Source organism: Falco rusticolus, chromosome 11, assembly GCF_015220075.1.
Source record: "Falco rusticolus isolate bFalRus1 chromosome 11, bFalRus1.pri, whole genome shotgun sequence".
Lineage (NCBI taxonomy): Eukaryota > Metazoa > Chordata > Aves > Falconiformes > Falconidae > Falco > Falco rusticolus.
In genome coordinates this window covers 35,556,927-35,574,188 of record NC_051197.1, presented here as the reverse complement: position 1 = coordinate 35,574,188, position 17,262 = coordinate 35,556,927, and the positions used below count along the sequence as shown (strand labels likewise).

General features: G+C 36.7%; 1 protein-coding gene across 2 annotated transcripts in view; it reads right to left on the bottom strand.

Annotated features, from left to right (window-relative positions):
* Window positions 1-2,448: 2,448 nt before the first annotated feature.
* Window positions 2,449-17,262, bottom strand: part of CAMSAP2 (calmodulin regulated spectrin associated protein family member 2) — a 91,201-nt gene continuing 76,387 nt past the window's right edge. Inside the window, exons 12-18 of one of the 2 annotated variants that reach the window (XM_037404955.1) lie at window positions 14,498-16,706; window positions 13,102-13,238; window positions 12,315-12,535; window positions 11,200-11,272; window positions 9,120-9,235; window positions 7,257-7,375; window positions 2,449-5,762 (exon numbers count right to left, since the gene is read on the bottom strand). In XM_037404955.1, coding sequence (XP_037260852.1) covers window positions 5,457-5,762; window positions 7,257-7,375; window positions 9,120-9,235; window positions 11,200-11,272; window positions 12,315-12,535; window positions 13,102-13,238; window positions 14,498-16,706 — 3,181 coding nt within the window. In that variant the 3' untranslated portion in view covers window positions 2,449-5,456. The remainder of the gene's footprint in view (window positions 5,763-7,256; window positions 7,376-9,119; window positions 9,236-11,199; window positions 11,273-12,314; window positions 12,536-13,101; window positions 13,239-14,497; window positions 16,707-17,262) is intronic. The other variant, XM_037404956.1, reaches the window with a different exon arrangement.

Below are 17,262 nucleotides of genomic sequence, written 5' to 3'. Positions count from 1 at the left end.
GAGCCAAAGTATAATCCGGCTTCAGGTAATTAAAATAATTGAGGCTTGTGGGGCCTTGCCAGGTCTTGTACTGCAGACATTTAGATCATTGATGATGTAGAAAGGATAAGACAGAGCTGTCTTGATGGAAAGCTTCATATTAGCTTTTAGTCTTTCTGCAAAACTCCATTAACAGATGAACAGTGACATAAAAATGCCTATAGATATTACTTTGTACGTCTCCATAAAATTCACATACCATTAACCGAAAACTGAAACGCATCTGAAGTGAAAAAAATTCTTTCAGTATCTGGCTGAACAAATTTGTCAGTGGGTAATGAATTACGCACGCGTAAGTATTTTATACATCCGGTTGTTCATTATGTTGAAGAGTCTGAAGAAAGTTTTTAGTAGCATTTTTCAGTGGAATGCTTAACTCTCTCTGTTTTCCATCCTTACTTGAAGTCCTAGTTGTTACTAGCTTTTCTGATCAGAGGCCTCCATCTGTCTGATCTGTCTAGCCTCCATCAGCATTATCCTCAAATGCAGAAATTTGATAAAAAGCCTGGCGTTAAGAACTCCATCTCCCAAAGAGATTGTACCGAGCTCTTAAATGCGTATGTTGTACACTGCTTCCCTGCCTCTTAGGAAGACCAGTAATTTGGGGAATAAAACAGACAAGGATGCTGCTTTTCTTTCTTGCTAGAAGGAAATAAGCTGAAGGAACCTCACTACCAAATGTAACTCTGCTGTGATTGTCTAAATAAAGTGTATTTCTTTTATATCTGTGTGTAAGCAAGTAAGCCTGAAAGTAACTATGCATTTATCTGCATGCACAAGCACACTTCACATCTTTTTTCCTAAATGGAATAGCTTGCTTTTAAAAGCAAATTGCTCATAAATGAACAAAGCTGCTGAGCATGTTGAAAATACTGACTTTTTACCTGCCATCTAGACCTGGAATAAGATTATTTCTGGTTTTGTTTGGATTTTTTTTTCCGGTTCTTTTTAATGTTTTTTATTAATTAGAAAATGTAAAAGCAGATGTAAAGGGCCACAGCTGTCAGGATAGATCTTTACAGCCACAATTCTTCAGACTGCTTATTAAGCTCATTAACTTAGTAACAAGGCAGTAAAGAAATGCTGATTTGCTATTTGAAAAGATACAAATAGTTAAAGGGTTAGCCATTACTAAAGCTGTGTCTTTAGTTATGAAGCTGTTGGGAAAAAAAGACATCTGACATCTACACCTAATTAGTACAGCTGGGTTTATGAAACAAAGCTGTTTTTTACATCACCTTTGTGTGGTGACTGATACAAAAGTTTAGGTTCCGAGTGTAACTGAGATGATTATTCTGCAGTTGGCAATACCAATCTCTGCACTGGATCTTGCAGCAGTGCAAATTCTGTACAACATCAGACATCTGTCAAATTAACCAGGGCGTGATCTGAAGTTTCTCAACTACGGTGTTACTTGCCAAAGAATAGAGAAAATGAAGTCTGTTCTAAAGCCTGTCTGTACAAAGGCTGTTTTTAGATGAAAATTTTGAGCTGTGCACGCCACTGAAAAAATAACTGCTCTGGGTGCAACTGGGTGTTTGCGTTCCAACATAAGTCCTTACTTGTATCGGCCTGTTTGTGATGCCATACAGGGAACCAATTGAGCTGACTGAAAAATAACCAGTTTGAGGGGGAGGAGGGATGGCTATTCATTTCCAGCGCATTAGTTTTCAATTTCAAAAAAAGCTGCCCTTTGAATAGCTCTGAAATTTTGAGATTCCTTATCTGCGTAAGTTAGTCCAACAGTTCCGTCTGCCTGTTGACAGTCTGGTGATGTCATGTCCTCTTTCAGCAAGTGCTTGCTCTTGGTCTGCAACCCAGCAGGATAACACAAAACCCCCCAAAAGGCACAATCTGGACCAGAAAAAAACTGCTAATATACAAATCTGGAGAGGACACCTTATTTTTTGGACATGATTTCTATTTAAGACCACACCACTAACATGTACAAGTTATTTCACTAAAAGTCATATTCTGTTAGCTGTCTTAATGAAGGTAAGACTGGCTGATCCTGACTGAAAACCTTGCCAGCTGAAGCAAGGCCGTTACATGGACCGATAAGTTTCAGTGCTTTTGGAACAATAGAACCTAACCAGAGTACACGAGTTAATCAGTTGACTTGCAGGTATGAAACTCACTTCTGAAGAGAACAGGGTAACACCATGTTGCCCTCAAGAATGAAACGAGGAGCCTAATTCTTCAATAGCCTCCCTCTGGTAACATCAGAAAGCTGAACTATATGTGAAAGTAAGACAAACAAAGGGGAACAAAAGGAGAAATAAAAATGGTACATATTTCCTACAATTTCTATGTTGTGGAAATATGAGAAGAAACAAGATTTAAACATTCATGTGAACTTTTTATAATTTCAGTTTACATTTAGATGTAAGCAAGAAAACAAAAAAATGGTACTTTTGGTGCCATGCTTTTATTTAAATGAAAGGGAAAACTACACTGTACCATGTAAGTAGCAATGACAATATTTTACAGCACAGCATTTGAAAAAAAATATGGAAGCTATGCTCCAGAGAAGTGGACAAGTAAGCACACAATCCACTGTACATTTTTAAACAGTGCCCATTATATCATAATTAAATAGCTGAATTTGGCTTTAAACAGCCAAATAATAAAAACTAACAGTCATACATTAAAAAAAAAATAAATCAGTAGCTATTATGACTGTTAGACTATGAAATTTTGCTCAAAAAACTAAGACAAGAGTTTGGCAATTCAGTTGTAGCAACAATAATAATACCCCTGATGAAAGCACCAGTGTGTTCTGAAAAGGTCAGTGATAAATACTGGCCTTTATGGAAAGCTTTCTTTCTTCACAACCCCCCCCCCCTTCTTTTTTTAAACATGATTCCAACCAAAGATCCACTGTAATTAGAAAATCTGCAGGCTTAAAAAGGAAAAGCATATCTATATCTTTACTTTTCCTGTATTAAGTAAAACTTAATCCTGCAAGCAATGAAATTTTCAACTGCATTATTCACATTCTACTTTTAGACATTGCACAAGTGTTTAACCTGTTGACAAATGTAGATTTCATAATACATTCAGAAATATTTAAAATTACTCAAATAATTCCTGTCGTGAGTTTAAGCTCACTTTGATTAGATCGCTGCATGTGTCTTTATGGTATTGCAAATCTTCAGTTAAATCATAGTACAGATTTTAGAAATAGAAAGCCTCCCACGATAAAACTTCTTTTGAAGTTATTCACCACGTGTATCAGTTAATACCAACCTCCTGGTTTCTTGAATCACTATATATTATACACAGTTTCATATTGTTATTTCAGGATGTTCATACAATGGTATTTGTACGAACTGTCTAACAGGCAGAATGTGCAAACCCTCTTTCCCCTTTTTTAATATTATTTATATCCTATATACACAATATGTATACACTTGAAATATTAGAGTTACATATCCTGGTGATATACATGCAAACAGTAGGAATCAGCTAACCACAAACAGTTTTAAGCCACATACATATTAAACATGTATTTTAAAGTGTTTTTTCTTTTTTTTTTTTACAGTTTTAACAAATATACATAAATATAAGAACATAAATTACAGTAAAATTGACAGCATTTTTGAGAAACTGTTTATAACCCAGATGCATTGATGCCTAAGGCCTTATAATAATTTAAAAAAAGTCCTGTTCTAAACTGCTTAATGACATCTCATTCCTGTGCATCTTTTATAAGTAAATGAGTACATCATAGTGAGGCATAGTTTCTCTCAAAGCAGTTTAATGAGAGAAATACAAACATAGTTTTAGTCTCCCCATGAAACAGAACGGACTACATACTTATAGCACAATACTGTCTTATGTTTATGTTAATGTAGTCATCACAACACTGAAACAGAACAGAATCAGAAATCATTCAAGTCTTTTCCTGAGAATGAGATTCCCGCCCCACCCCCCCACCCCCCACCCCCCCCAACAAATCCTCTGGTGTACATTACCAAAATAGCCACAGATTTAGGGGAGGCTTCAAGTCTGTAGTTGTTGTTGTTTTTGTTTTTTTTCAGAACAGTGCTATGTTAAAAACAAATCGTAAAAGAAACAAACATTGAAACAGAATAGTGATCTATGAAATAATTAAACACTGTTTTGAAATAAAATGCAGCCCTTTATAAATAATACTGAAATATGCCTAGAGTTTGGTTTCGTAAATGGTCATATTAGAAATTTACTGAAATGTCATTTAGGCTTTTTTGACATATGTAATTTAAAATTGCTAAGTGTCACAAGACATCATCTGTTAGATTGTGTCAAGAAAACAATTTACTAAGACACACTGAAAATTCTTATCAGATGTCTATTCCCTAGAAAAGTGATTTAAGTCTGAGCTGGCAGATCCGAGGAAGAACAGACAGTGACCTGGATATAAAATCAATGGGATTAGATACACGACTTCTGAAACATCTGTGACTTAGTGAATTCTGTGATTCTTCTGAATATTTTTAGTGTTCTGTCACGCAAACATCAGGGATCTAGTTCTGAATGTTTCACAAGTTCCTATTCCTTCCTTGGACAAGCAGTACCTGACCATGTGCTTGCGCTCTTCATCTGGAACACTGCAAAATAACGCACATTTGCTTAAACTGTTTCAGAGGTCTACCAAATCTTTTTACTTTGCATTTCAATGGTATTATGAATGCACACATGGTCAGTCATTACATCTCAGACAGTAACTTACTGAAATAGGAACAGTTGCATCATCCAACTACACCCTGTGTTGTTAAATAACTCATTTGAAGGAAGCTTCAAGCAGTTCAAAGGTTTCTCCTTTACTGTTAAGTCTATGAGCAAATCAGTATTATTTAATTGAAAAAGAATTATAAATACTCAGGGGAACAAATCTTGGTTTTCTTACAGCACACAGTAAGGACCTTACAGAACAGACCCATTCAGCTGTTCTTCAGTGACATAAAACTTATTATTTAGTCTTTAAGTACACAAAGTTCAATGGTATTGAGAATATTAAGTAGTATTTCTTTAGTGAAAGAAAAAAATATTTCAAGACAAGCACAAATACAAACATAAGGCAACAGATGTAAAAAAAAAACCCTTAGTTTGAGTCACTAAAGAGGAACATTCAGTGCTTCAGTGTATCTAATCAAAATACAGAGCAAATATACTCTATATATTGTATTAGCACATACAGATCTCCACACAAGTCAAAACATTTCTGTAATCACTCATAATTATTCACCTAAGCGATACTCTTCTGCACTCTTAAACACTGTGTTTACATTCCAGTTGGACATGATAATAGAACTTGGTGTCCAGTTTTAAATTGTAAGAGTCTTGTTGGCAACTAGAAATCTATTTCCTATAGGCAGTAAAGATGAAGTGCAAGTTTATCATAATTGTCTGAAGCAATTTTTTTCCCCCATCTACTATGCCTTGGTGGGTAAAAGTTTCTTAGGAGTTACTGGTCTCTTTGTTTGCCACAAATGGCTGTGAATGGTAATTGCATCAACACTGGCAGACAAAGTTTTAGCAGGTATGTGGCTAAATTGCTTCCTGTCAGAGTTGTATTTATACAGTCCCTCTATCATTTTCTTTGTGATAGATTTGGGACCTATTCCCGTTAATTTATTGATTTCTTCTGTATCAGGGCAGTATGTATACAGAGATCTGAACTGGCAGCCTGAATCCCGGAACAAGATTAAGAAATTATTGGCATCGGATTTTTCCATTTCCTTTAAAAGAAAGAAAGAAAAAGATTCACAGTATGAATTTTGCAGTAGTAGTTAGAAAACATTCAAAATCATTGGACTATCATTTTGAATTTGGTTCCCACCACAGCTGAGACTTACATCTAACTGTTGACTAAAAAGCATTATTTTCAATTAGAATTCGCTATACTTCACTTACCTGAATTTTCATAAGGCAGCTATCTTTCTCAAGCAAAACCTTATCATGTAGACAATTTCAGGTGTACTTGTTTAGTTCAACCTCAAGGGCAGACATGCTAACAAATTTTTTGTAGACCAAATAAAAATTTTTTGATCCATTTCATCAAGCAGGTCTAATAGTTGCAATTTTCGCAACAGGAAATTTAGATAGGTCTACATGTGCCTGGAAAGACCCTCCAGTGCTAAAACGGGGTTTCAGTCACCCCTAAATCCATTCAAGTTTGGTCAAACCATAAAGCCAGTTGAAGTGTATTAAGCAAGGGTTCTTTATTGGCTGAAATCTTCAGATTCCTATTCCATCCAACACAACTTCTACAGGATGTGTGCCCTGAACATGTACAGCTTCTACCAAGTGACATATACTGCATCCTACAGTTAAGCATGACCTTTTTACAGTTTTCTTTCTTGGGATTTCTGGGGGTTATTATGCTCCCAGTTACTTGAACTGAAAAAGGCTGCCCTGGTTTCTCACTTATTTCCAAAAAGTAGCTGGAAAGGCAGAAGAGGCAGCATCTAGACATGAATGCAGAAAAAATTACAAAGAGAAGGGAAGAAATACTGTCATGACATTTTTTTCACAAAAGAAATTAAATCCAGATACCAAGTACCTCTGTGTTCTTTGACCTATTTAATCTGTCAAATTTGTCACCGTTGGTAAAAGGAACAGTGCTGTTACTCTCAGCGCTCAGGGCCTGTGTTATTCCTTTTGCATGGAAACACACTAGTCCCCGAGTTCTCAACCTTACAATATCTGTGCATCTTCAGAAAGCTTTATACCAGCACAAGAGAAAAGGCTGGAAGGCACCTCTTCTGTAGTACAAAGTCCTGAATTTGCCCTACTGCTTGGAAACTGGAGAAAAGCCTAGGAGGGATGTATTTCAGTTCTTTCTGTTCACGAGAGATCTGTGCTTTAGTTCTAGAGGTCCCAGCTGGAGCAGCTGTATGTCTAAGGTGGATATTTTTCATGTGAGGAAAAGCAAGTTTGTGAGCAAATTATCATATTCTACATATTGAAGTTCCCACATTAAACAAGCAGTAGCTACTAATAAACATGTCAATTAATTCAGCTTCCTGTGCTGCACATACTGTTTCTGCAGTACTAGAGAACCTTTCTGTCACACAGGCAGCAGGTCACAGAAGTTACTCCAGCCTTTCACTAAGAGCTGGCACAACCTCCAAGATTCCTTTTGATACGTGCATTTATACTTCAGTGTCTTCCTAATTTCTGACCATGGTTTGACTCGAGCATTTATGCTTTTAAAGGAAAAATACCCTTACCTCCAGTATCTTTTTCTTTTGACCTTCATTTACTTTTCCAGCCAAGCAGCAATGTGCCAGCGCATTCTGAATTATATACTTATTGGATTTAGCACTGGGTTCTTTGAAGAGCTTTGGTCCTATGGAGGAGGAATTACAAACCAGCTAAGTTAATCAATAAGCCAACAGTTACTTTAATTGCTGTGAAGCACTTCTGGTACGGATCTTTTGCATACATAAATACACAAATCCAGGAATACAACAAAATTAGGCTAGAGATCACAAATTTCACAAACAAGTAAAACGTCATTCTTTCAGCAGCTACTGAATTTACTTACAACTGTGTCTTTCGTTATTAAATCATTATTGCCAGTCTTTGTAAATATATTTTCTCTCAGAGGACCTTTTCTATGAACAACAAAACATCCTGCATTTTCTTACTAATATTTCCGTTGTCCAGGAAGGAGCAAATGCTTTCATTTTCTTCATCTACACCTCTGATTTCAAGGGTGAGAGGTATAACAATGAAGCTGATGCAGTGCTTAGAGTAATCATAGCCTGTCCTCCCTGGAATTCCGTAAGTGTTTTACCCAAAAACATGGATAAAAGATCTGGCCTGACACCTGTCAGGTTATTCTGTCTGTAAAAAGACTTGACTCATCTGGTTGAAGGAGATATTTCCTCTGTTTTGATTTCTGAAATAAATATGTACTTATATCAAGACCATTTGAAAAAACCAACATGTAAGTACCAATTCTGAATCTCAGAAAGGAACATAATACACAAGCAATTACCAATTACATTTAAGATTAAATCTCATTTTGTCTGTGCTTTGGGAACAAAAGCTGCATGAAGTCCGACAGAGTGAAGATAACAAAACATGTGAAAAAAGCCTTCTGTTCCATTCCTAGGAACGGTATTTTCCTTCATATAAAAATAAGCTCTACATAATGATCATTAAAAGATGATCTTCAGCACTATAGGTGTTCACGAGAACTCAGCAAGACTACCCAGGCAAAGTCTCACTGTCCCTCCTGTAATGTAATCTGACATGCATCTGGCACAAACTGACACAAACTGAAGTTCATTACTTAACTACAGTCTGGAAAGGCAAAGTGTTCATTCTGAAAATCAGGAAATAATTGCCTGTTATTATTTCAGCAAAAAGATGACAAGAATATTTTCAGAACAAACATTTGCCAGTACAGACAGAGCTATGCAGGCCCATCAATCAAAACTGATCTCCCTAGAAGTTTATGAAAAACACCTAATGTTATTTTACTCTGATTTACTGAAGTCATATTCAGTGGGCAAAACCAAAGCTTTTATAATCCTGATGATGCAGGATCTTTGCAACATCATGTGCTGTGTATTTGGAGAAAAGGGATGCAAATACCATTATTATTTGATTCCTAATATAATAAAGAGTTAGAAGTCAGATTTTAAAGTTTTTAATAATTAAAAAAAAATTAAATATTTGTTTCCAATTTTTAGAATATTTAAATTCGCATCACTAAGCAGATTTTTCTTCCTGTTGCAATTTGTTTTTTGCAACTCTATTCTAAATTGAGCTTAGATTTCAACTCTTCTTGCCTTGCTAGAGAGACTACTTAAGTGCAGAGCGATCTGTGAGCCCATTTGCTATTCTGAGCCTAAGTGCAATTTATTCTGGTTATCACAACTGCTATTGAGTCAGTACTTTTAATATGGACGTAAAATTTTAACCTTGTATTGTCATTATCTATTTCAAAAGAGGTGAAAAGTAACATTTCTATGAAAGCGTCCTCAAACAAGTTTTAGGAAACCAAGTAAAGATAATTGAACACTTTTCATGCATAGAACCAGTAATGGCCAGGTACTTTTTTGAATATTGTTACCACTGACCTGTGTATTCTGTAGCAGAGGCAACTGAAGAAGTTGTAGATGCGTTTTCCCAATCTTTTTCTCCATTACGACTACCACAGCGACTTGGAGATAAGAATCCTTCCACAGACTCAGACCTAAACATTAATTTTAAAATCTATTAAAAAAAAATGTCAATGTTCAGCAGAGAAGTCTTCTAATATGAAAGGAAGGCAAACTGTATTAAGGTAGAACACAATTATTTGAATTGTAGACTATAAACCTAAATGCATAGTATTTACAGATTAAATTAACGGATAACTGCATTCATGTCCTGTATAAAGTATTTTGAGTTATACAAGAAGTTGGTGTTCAGGTGAGGTGGATGTTCATAAATTTTTGGGCTATGTATGACGGACATAAACCTAATAGATATTCTAGGCTGTGGAGTATTATTACTAAGTGGAAAATTGGATTACTTTTACATTAGCAAACAACGTTATTGCATGCAGCAAACAAACCAGTTCCTGATAGAATGATGAATGTGAAGTAAAAATACAGTTCATTTGTACTTATCATTATAGCAACTGGTAGCGAGAACTGCTGTATTTAAGACAGCAAAACAATTTCCTTCCTAATTTTTGTTTTCACAAGCAGTAACTTGTGATGCTGTAATTCCTCAGGCTGCACTCAAATGTGAATGGTTTTGAATTTAAAGGTCTAAGCAAGACTATCATGTTTTCTTAAATTATTAAAGAGATATTTAAAGCTTTTTTGATTGTGGCTACTGCAAAAAACCAGACAAATTTTCAGCTTGGAATGAAAGCTTTTCCAAGTGAGAAGAAAGGCACTACTAGCAAAGAATAAGGAAAAAAAGTGGTATTTAATAATGTCTATCTGCACCCTAACTTCCAGTAAAATCAGCAATGGAAGAAAATTCAGCTTATAATATACCCTACACCTCTTGTGATTAGCACCTGCATGAAGGAAACCTCAAAGGTATCACTGAAATTCACTCAGCGTGATCATCAGAAGACAATTCTGATGTGAGGAAAAAGGTGCAAGTATAGGTCTGGAAAGATTCTGAAAATTCTTTTGGTAACTCTGTTACTTTCAGCAATCTGTACCAAATTTTATCATATTTTAGAAGTCTCAACCACCTAAATGAAACTCAAAGCCAGGGGAAGATGTGCTGGTTCATTACAAGCACAGTACAGCACTGTACAACTAAAGCTACATAGGTTGGGGTTATCTCCTGTAAAGTCTGTATAGATAAGATACACCAAGTCTTTCTGAATAGCTAATATAGCTGTAAGAAATCCCCATCCCAATTAAAACTGCTCACTTTTAAGAGATGACAAGAGATGTTAGGATACTTGGATCATTTCATTAGTTTCTTACGTAATAACCAGAAAGTCAGTTCTCAAGACATGAAGAAAATTGAAGTCAACTGAAACCAGCTGCAGGCATGTCAGAGTTGATTAGTAATTGTAGCTGGCATGAAACATGACAAGTGATATCATAACATGTAGTAGTCCTTATCAAACCCCTATTCCTGCTTTGCCTTTCTTCCCCATTTCTTTTCTACACAAAAAATAGTATTTCTCCAAATATAATTAGGTAGTTACACAGAAACAATAATTTTCCTCTGAATTATAATAAAGATTTCAGATATAAAAATCAAACATCATCTTTTATTTTAATCCCTTTTTATTTTAAGGTGATTTTTAATGCAGAATAAATTCTGTAGTTTGGAAAAGGCTGAAGTCCTAGTGAACATTTAATACTTCCGTGTATGACTGCTAAGGGGAAAAAAATACAGGAACTTCTCCACACGTTGAGTCTTGAACACAAGGAGGTGGATTAAAGAGGCTGTGTGAATGGTGTTTTGTTTTGACCTCATTTATAGCTGCCCAACTGGTTTACTTGGTAAAATTTGGGAAACAAATTATGATGGCTTTGTTCCCTAATGCCTGACAGGGAAAACTATCAATGCCTCAAATCAGGAAAACTTACGTGTTCTTGGAGTACACAATACATACATGACCTCTTTAGAATTCATGCTAGTTTTACATAGCTGATTATCAAATTTTATTAAGTGAAATTGTTATTTTAGCTTTACCTTGGCGTCCTCTTGCCTGACTGCACACTCTCATTGTCCCCTGTATTCAGCGATGCCAATGAAAGACTAGATACTGAAAAAACATGATAAAGCTGTGAACCTGGATAAAAACAAAGTTAAGGCTCATAAACCTACGCAAGTATAGAGTCTGTTCATTAGATCTAACACCAGCATCAGAAAGTCAGTAAGAGGTTTTATATACGACACTCTTACACCCATATGTTATATACCTGCATGCATATGTGGCACACTTCATCTAAACAGTTGCTGATACCCAGCCATTTGCAGCCAACTGGGATGGTCCCAGCCTAAGTACTGATGTGAAGCATGGACAGGGGAATATTGGCACTACACAAATCAAAGAAAGCAATCAAAGCTAGGTAAGTCTTCATGAAAGAGAGCTTACAAGACTTAATTTAAAGCTTGGGATGGATTACTGGAAGGTGTTAAGGGAATACTTCACTCTGGAAGATGGACCAAGGCAGTTAGAGAAAATGCAGCAGAATAACAAAGCTATATGATGCTGTAACAAAAAGGATGACCGGGCAGTCTTCTAATTGTAAATTAGCAATACTTCTAATCATTACTGCAGTTACGTGGGATCTAAAAGAATGCTAAATTGTTCCACATGATTAGTGCTGCTATGTCAATACTATACATGTAGTAGGTCAGTGAGCAAAATAGAAAACCCCATGAAATGTAAAAGTAACTTTTTAATTTTAATTTTGTCTGTACTAAGCAGGAGTTTAAATACTCTTACCTTATAACCATTTTATTTATCAATCTCTTACCTCTCCACTTTTATTCATTCTTAGCTCTACAGGTGCAAGAAGAGATTAGTGAAGAATACATGGGTGTGTATGGAACTTGCAACACACATTGGTGCCTCCAGTGGGTTTTCATACAGTTAACCTTTTTGTTTCTTGATATATGCATGCACGTATAGCAGGTAAGTGACATTCATCTCAATTTCTGGCAAATTTTGCTTTCTAGTTTGGTCACATGCAGCTTCAATTTAGCACAAGACACTACTAAATGCATGTGCTTGTCAGTACCCAAAAACAAGCTGGTGTTTTAGCATGAACAGACTCTTTTCCCACATGAACATTTGTTACCTGGTGGACCTTTGATTGGCGTCTTAGGTGATTCAATATGATCTCTATGAATTGATTTTGGACGTGGCTTTTTTTGTTTGATTGAGAGGGAACGTGGCTTTATGACGGTATCCATTTCTTCCATAAGCTTTAACTGTTTCCTTCTCATATATTCTTGCTTAATAAATTCTCGCCGTGCTCGTTCATCCTCCTTCTTCTGACGTTCTTCTTCCGTTTTGCGTCTAAAATAATTATCAAATAAATTCAGCAGTAGAAACTTTCCAGAGTAACAGCTTTAGTTAGCCCAGTAAGGCCAACACAAGTGTCAGATTTTTGAAACTTTAGAGTTGTCAGACGTCAGTAAAAGGAACTTGCCTTTTTTTTTTTTTCCCCAATGTTCAGACAGTTTCAGCCTTTTGGGATACTGTTACCAGTAAAATCAAAACCATGTTTATTAGCATGACTACTGTAACTGAATGAGCATTGTGCATTTGTGCAGAAAGAAGCCCCAGGTGATACACTCTCCCACAGAATATGAAATGCAGGGCAGGGCAGTGCTCTGAGGAGCCTCACTCAGGCTAGCAGAGCTCATATGTTGAGCGTGAGCAACAGACTGATGCCACCTGCTGATTTTGCAGGATCAGCTGACATGTGTCTTCAGCTGGGCTCCTCAGCACATCTGACTCTAGAATTAAATATCTTGGATATTAAGATGCAATTTTTTGACACCTAAGTTACACTTCAAACTAAACCAGACATTTTTACATTCACAGTTATTGATCATTTGGATCAGAACATGTACTTTTACCTTGTCTCTTCCTTCTTATGTTCTAGTTCTGCTTCCAGCTGCTGCTTTCGAAGCAGAGTCTCTCTCTCCCTTCTCAAACGCTTCTCCAATAATGCTGCTCGTTTCATTGCCATATCATTTTCTGCCTTTTGATCATCCTAGCAGCAACAGTATTTGAAGGAAAGGACCCAAAAATATTAAGATCTCTGAATTCAGCAACTGACTTTGGCAAGCCATTAGACACTTAATTCTGTACATTGGGTTACAATATCCTAATATACTTTTGCAGTGTTTGAAGTTTATTTTAAAATATTTTTCTTAAGGTTACTAAAAAGTTTTCATAAAAGGATTCCTCCTTTCTCAAGTCAAACATGAAATTCAACACTGATATGAGAAAACTTGCTAAGTGAAATTGTCATGGTTTAACAGCCGGCAACTAAGTACCACGCAGCCCCTCCCCGGTGGGATGGGGAGGAGAATCAGAAAATGGTAAAACTCGTGGGTTGAGATAAGGACAATTTAATAGTGGAAATAAAATAAAAATAACAACAACAACAACTATAATGAAAAGGAGAGAGAAAGACAGGGAAATATATCCCTAGGGAAAAACCCCAAGTGATTTTAGTTTAGAGTCAGAACCCACACTGCATAAACTTCTGTATTCAGCTTTGGAAGACTCTATGTATACAGAGATTAAGGTAATTATCACCAAAACCCGTAACTATGAAAAAGTAATGTCTGCTGATCAAGCCAGGTGTATTGTTAGAACTGAGGAACACTTCCAGACAAGCAAGCACACCTCAGACATATGATACAAGATTCTGGGGTATTCCAAATTCAAAATCTTGATGGCTTTCAGTGTCTAGACCACTCTCCTACAACGTGCGTTACAGTTAAAAGCCTGTCTGAATATAACCCTTTAATAAGACAACAGGGAGTGCTCCCAAATACCAACTTCAAAAGGGAGTCTCCGGAGACTATGCTTCCTCAGCCAGCCATGAGAGGGTAAAAGGCTCTCTAAAGTACAACTCTGAGACAGTCAATGTTTTAAAAATGCAGGCTGCTATGTACTTCAAAACCTTATAGTTAAATCTGGGGGTGGGATGGGGAAGTGGAGGCAAAATGCGAGCATATTTAATTACGATCACCCAAGCTTATGTTAAAAATCAACTCTTCCACAGCTATTAATGGAAAGGGATACTCTGGTATGCTCAGAACTGCAGCATGGTAGAATCTCACCACTCTTGCAATGCCAAATTAATCATCAAGTGCAAAAGATATGCTTGTACATTTAGAGTTGCAGAACCACCTGCTTTGACTTCAATGGAAAATCATCACTGAAATCCATATCTGGATTAAGAAGTTCCCTTTCAAAGGAAGCTTAATAGCAGACATACACTTCCACTAGTTCTCTTACCTTAAAAAAGAATCCACAACACACTTTCTGGTCATCCTCAAATTGTTCTCTATCACTCTCACCTTCATATTTCTCAACAGATACTTCCATTTTTTCTGGTGGCTTCAAATCCGATAGGGAAACTTCAATTAAGTTAGCTGTTTTGGGAGCTGGTGCTGGTAAAATCGGTTGGCTTAGCTGATCTTCACTTGGGGTGACACAGACAGTTTCTGTGATAGGCTGAGATAATACTTCAGAAACATTAGATTCAATAGGCTTAATCTCCTTTTCCTCTAACTTCAGTTCACACTGTTTCGGCAGGTTTGGTCCTTCTTCTTTTACCACCTCTTCTGTAGGCTTGACATCCTTCAAAAGATTTCCCCGTAACTGAGGCTCACCTGTATGTTCACCATCATCTCCAAAGCAAACAAATGATCTAGTCTGAATGGGAACCTGACTTGGAGAAAATCTCCTCAAACGAGGAAGGCTATCCACAGACCGCGGGGCAGTCAAGGTACGATTTAAAGGTGTTATTTTCAGCTCGTTTGGCCTAGGAGTCCTTTGCATTTTAACGTGAAAAGAGGCATTCTTCCTGTTGGAAGACTGTGGAAATTGATGTGTAGAGCGAGGAGATTCCTGTGAGAAAGGTGCAATGGGAGACGAAGTTCCTGTTTGCCTTGTTGAAGACTTCAAGTCCCGAATCTGCTTCTGAGGAGAAGGCTGAGGAGGAGAAATAACCCAAGTCTGTTGCTCTCTCATCTGCATCAACATCTCCTGTTGAAGGGATAGACGCTGCATTTCTTGTTGTAAAAAATGTAGGGAAGAGTTTAGCTTTTCGATAGATTTCGTGTATTCTAAGATATCTCCTTCATTAAAATTTTCTTCTGAGGGGCTTGCTAAATTCCATTGCTTTTCACCATCCATAGGAGTAGCAGTTTTTAACCATTTGCTATGAGAATTTTCAGGGTTTTCTTTTATTACTTCTGAAGTCTTACTAGTTTGTTCATCTGATTTTTGAGTTTCTTTTTCTTTCAACCGATTTCTGTCAGTGAATACCTTCTCGTCTTCAGCTCCTGCTGCTTCTTCTCGGAGAGGTGATACTCCATCACCTTTCTTTTTCACAACGTTAAGAAATGCTGTTCTTCCCATTTTCTGCCGCTGCTTTGTGAATGCAGCTTCAACTTTCTTCTTCTGTGCTTCAATAGCTCGCCTCTTTTCCTCTAGCTTCATCCTCAGGTGTACCATTTCAGAAGCCAGTAACTGGGTAGTGTCTCTCCCTTGAGGAACAGATGCTTCCTCGGGAATATGAGTCCAAGCAACCACATGAGGAATGTTCAGCTCAGAACCTTCTGGTGTGGTTTTCTGAGAACTGCTTCCACTGCTTCTACTGTCTGTGTGATTCAGCTTCCTGAATTTCTGCTCTGCAAAGCTGGTCATTTTAACCCCTGAACTTGAAGAAGCACTGCTGCCTGCCTGTGATTTAGTACTTACTGAGCTGGGACAGGGACTTAATTGATCTCTGTGACTGCTAGCTCGCATGTCATAATCCTGAAGAAATTTAGATGGTTCTTCCATGTCAGAGTCCATGCTTACAGTATAATCTCTCAAAGAAGAATCCTCATCCATTGTTTCTGGAATATCTTCTGAAGGGACATGTATTCCAGTATCTACTTCTGTATTGTCAGTCACAGGACTTAGAGTACCTTTTGTGTCTGTAATTATATCAGGGGTAGACTGATTTGGCTTAATGTTTGAATTCAAGATGCTCATTTCCTGATTGTGAAGAAAGAACCCATTTGTAATCTGGTCTGGTTGAATAACTCTGGGAGATTTTTCAGTGTCATGAATTATCTGCAAAGCCTCTTCAATGCTTGGTGGCTCAATCTGATTGCCAAAATCATCCAGAACTGACCTGTTTTGCAGAGCTCCGTTTGGAAACCTGTAGTGGCTGCTCTCATTGGCATTTTTTTGATTTGTGTTAAGAGATTGATTGGCCTTTATGTCTTTATGAGGTACCATGTCCTTTTCCTCTTCAATATCTTGATTTTCCTCTTCTCCATTTACTGGTTTGAAGGACAGATTTTTTCTAATATGTTTCGGCATGCGGTTGATGTTTAGTGTAAGGCCTTCATTGCTCACAGACCTAGTAAGTCCTCTGTTTGGAGTAGATACTGGAATGCTTTTCTCTTTGTCAAAAGAAATGTCAAATGAAACTCCATGTAATGATGACCTAATAGAGATCAGAATAAAAGAAATAACTGAGCAACTCACGATTAATAATAATCACAGAATCACATTTTGTTTTAAAATTATTTTAAGATTGTAATATTAAAGGCAGTGTTAGGTGTACTGTATTTTGCTTTGCTTTAAATATAATAAAACATACTTTTTTATATATTTAATGAACAGATAAAAATATCATGAAAAATGCACAATAAAATAGTATATAACAACATTTTACCCAGAGATAACCAATGCTTTTTATTACTTTGGAATAAATTCTGGGCATTTAAGGAATATAAGGGTTGCCATAGTAGATCAGTAGGAAGGTGTGAAAAGAGACACAATTTAAGCTTACCAAATAACCCATCACTATAACTCTTTACCATTTTAATTTTGGTTTACACTCTGAAGTTTAAAAGTTTATGACTGGTCTAACTGAAAAACAAAACATTCACCCTGATCATTCCTACTCTCCACAAAATAATATAAGTTAAAATGCTACTGAGCTCATTAGCCATGTTACTCTTACCACTTTTAGTTGATTGTGATGAGTCAATGTGAAC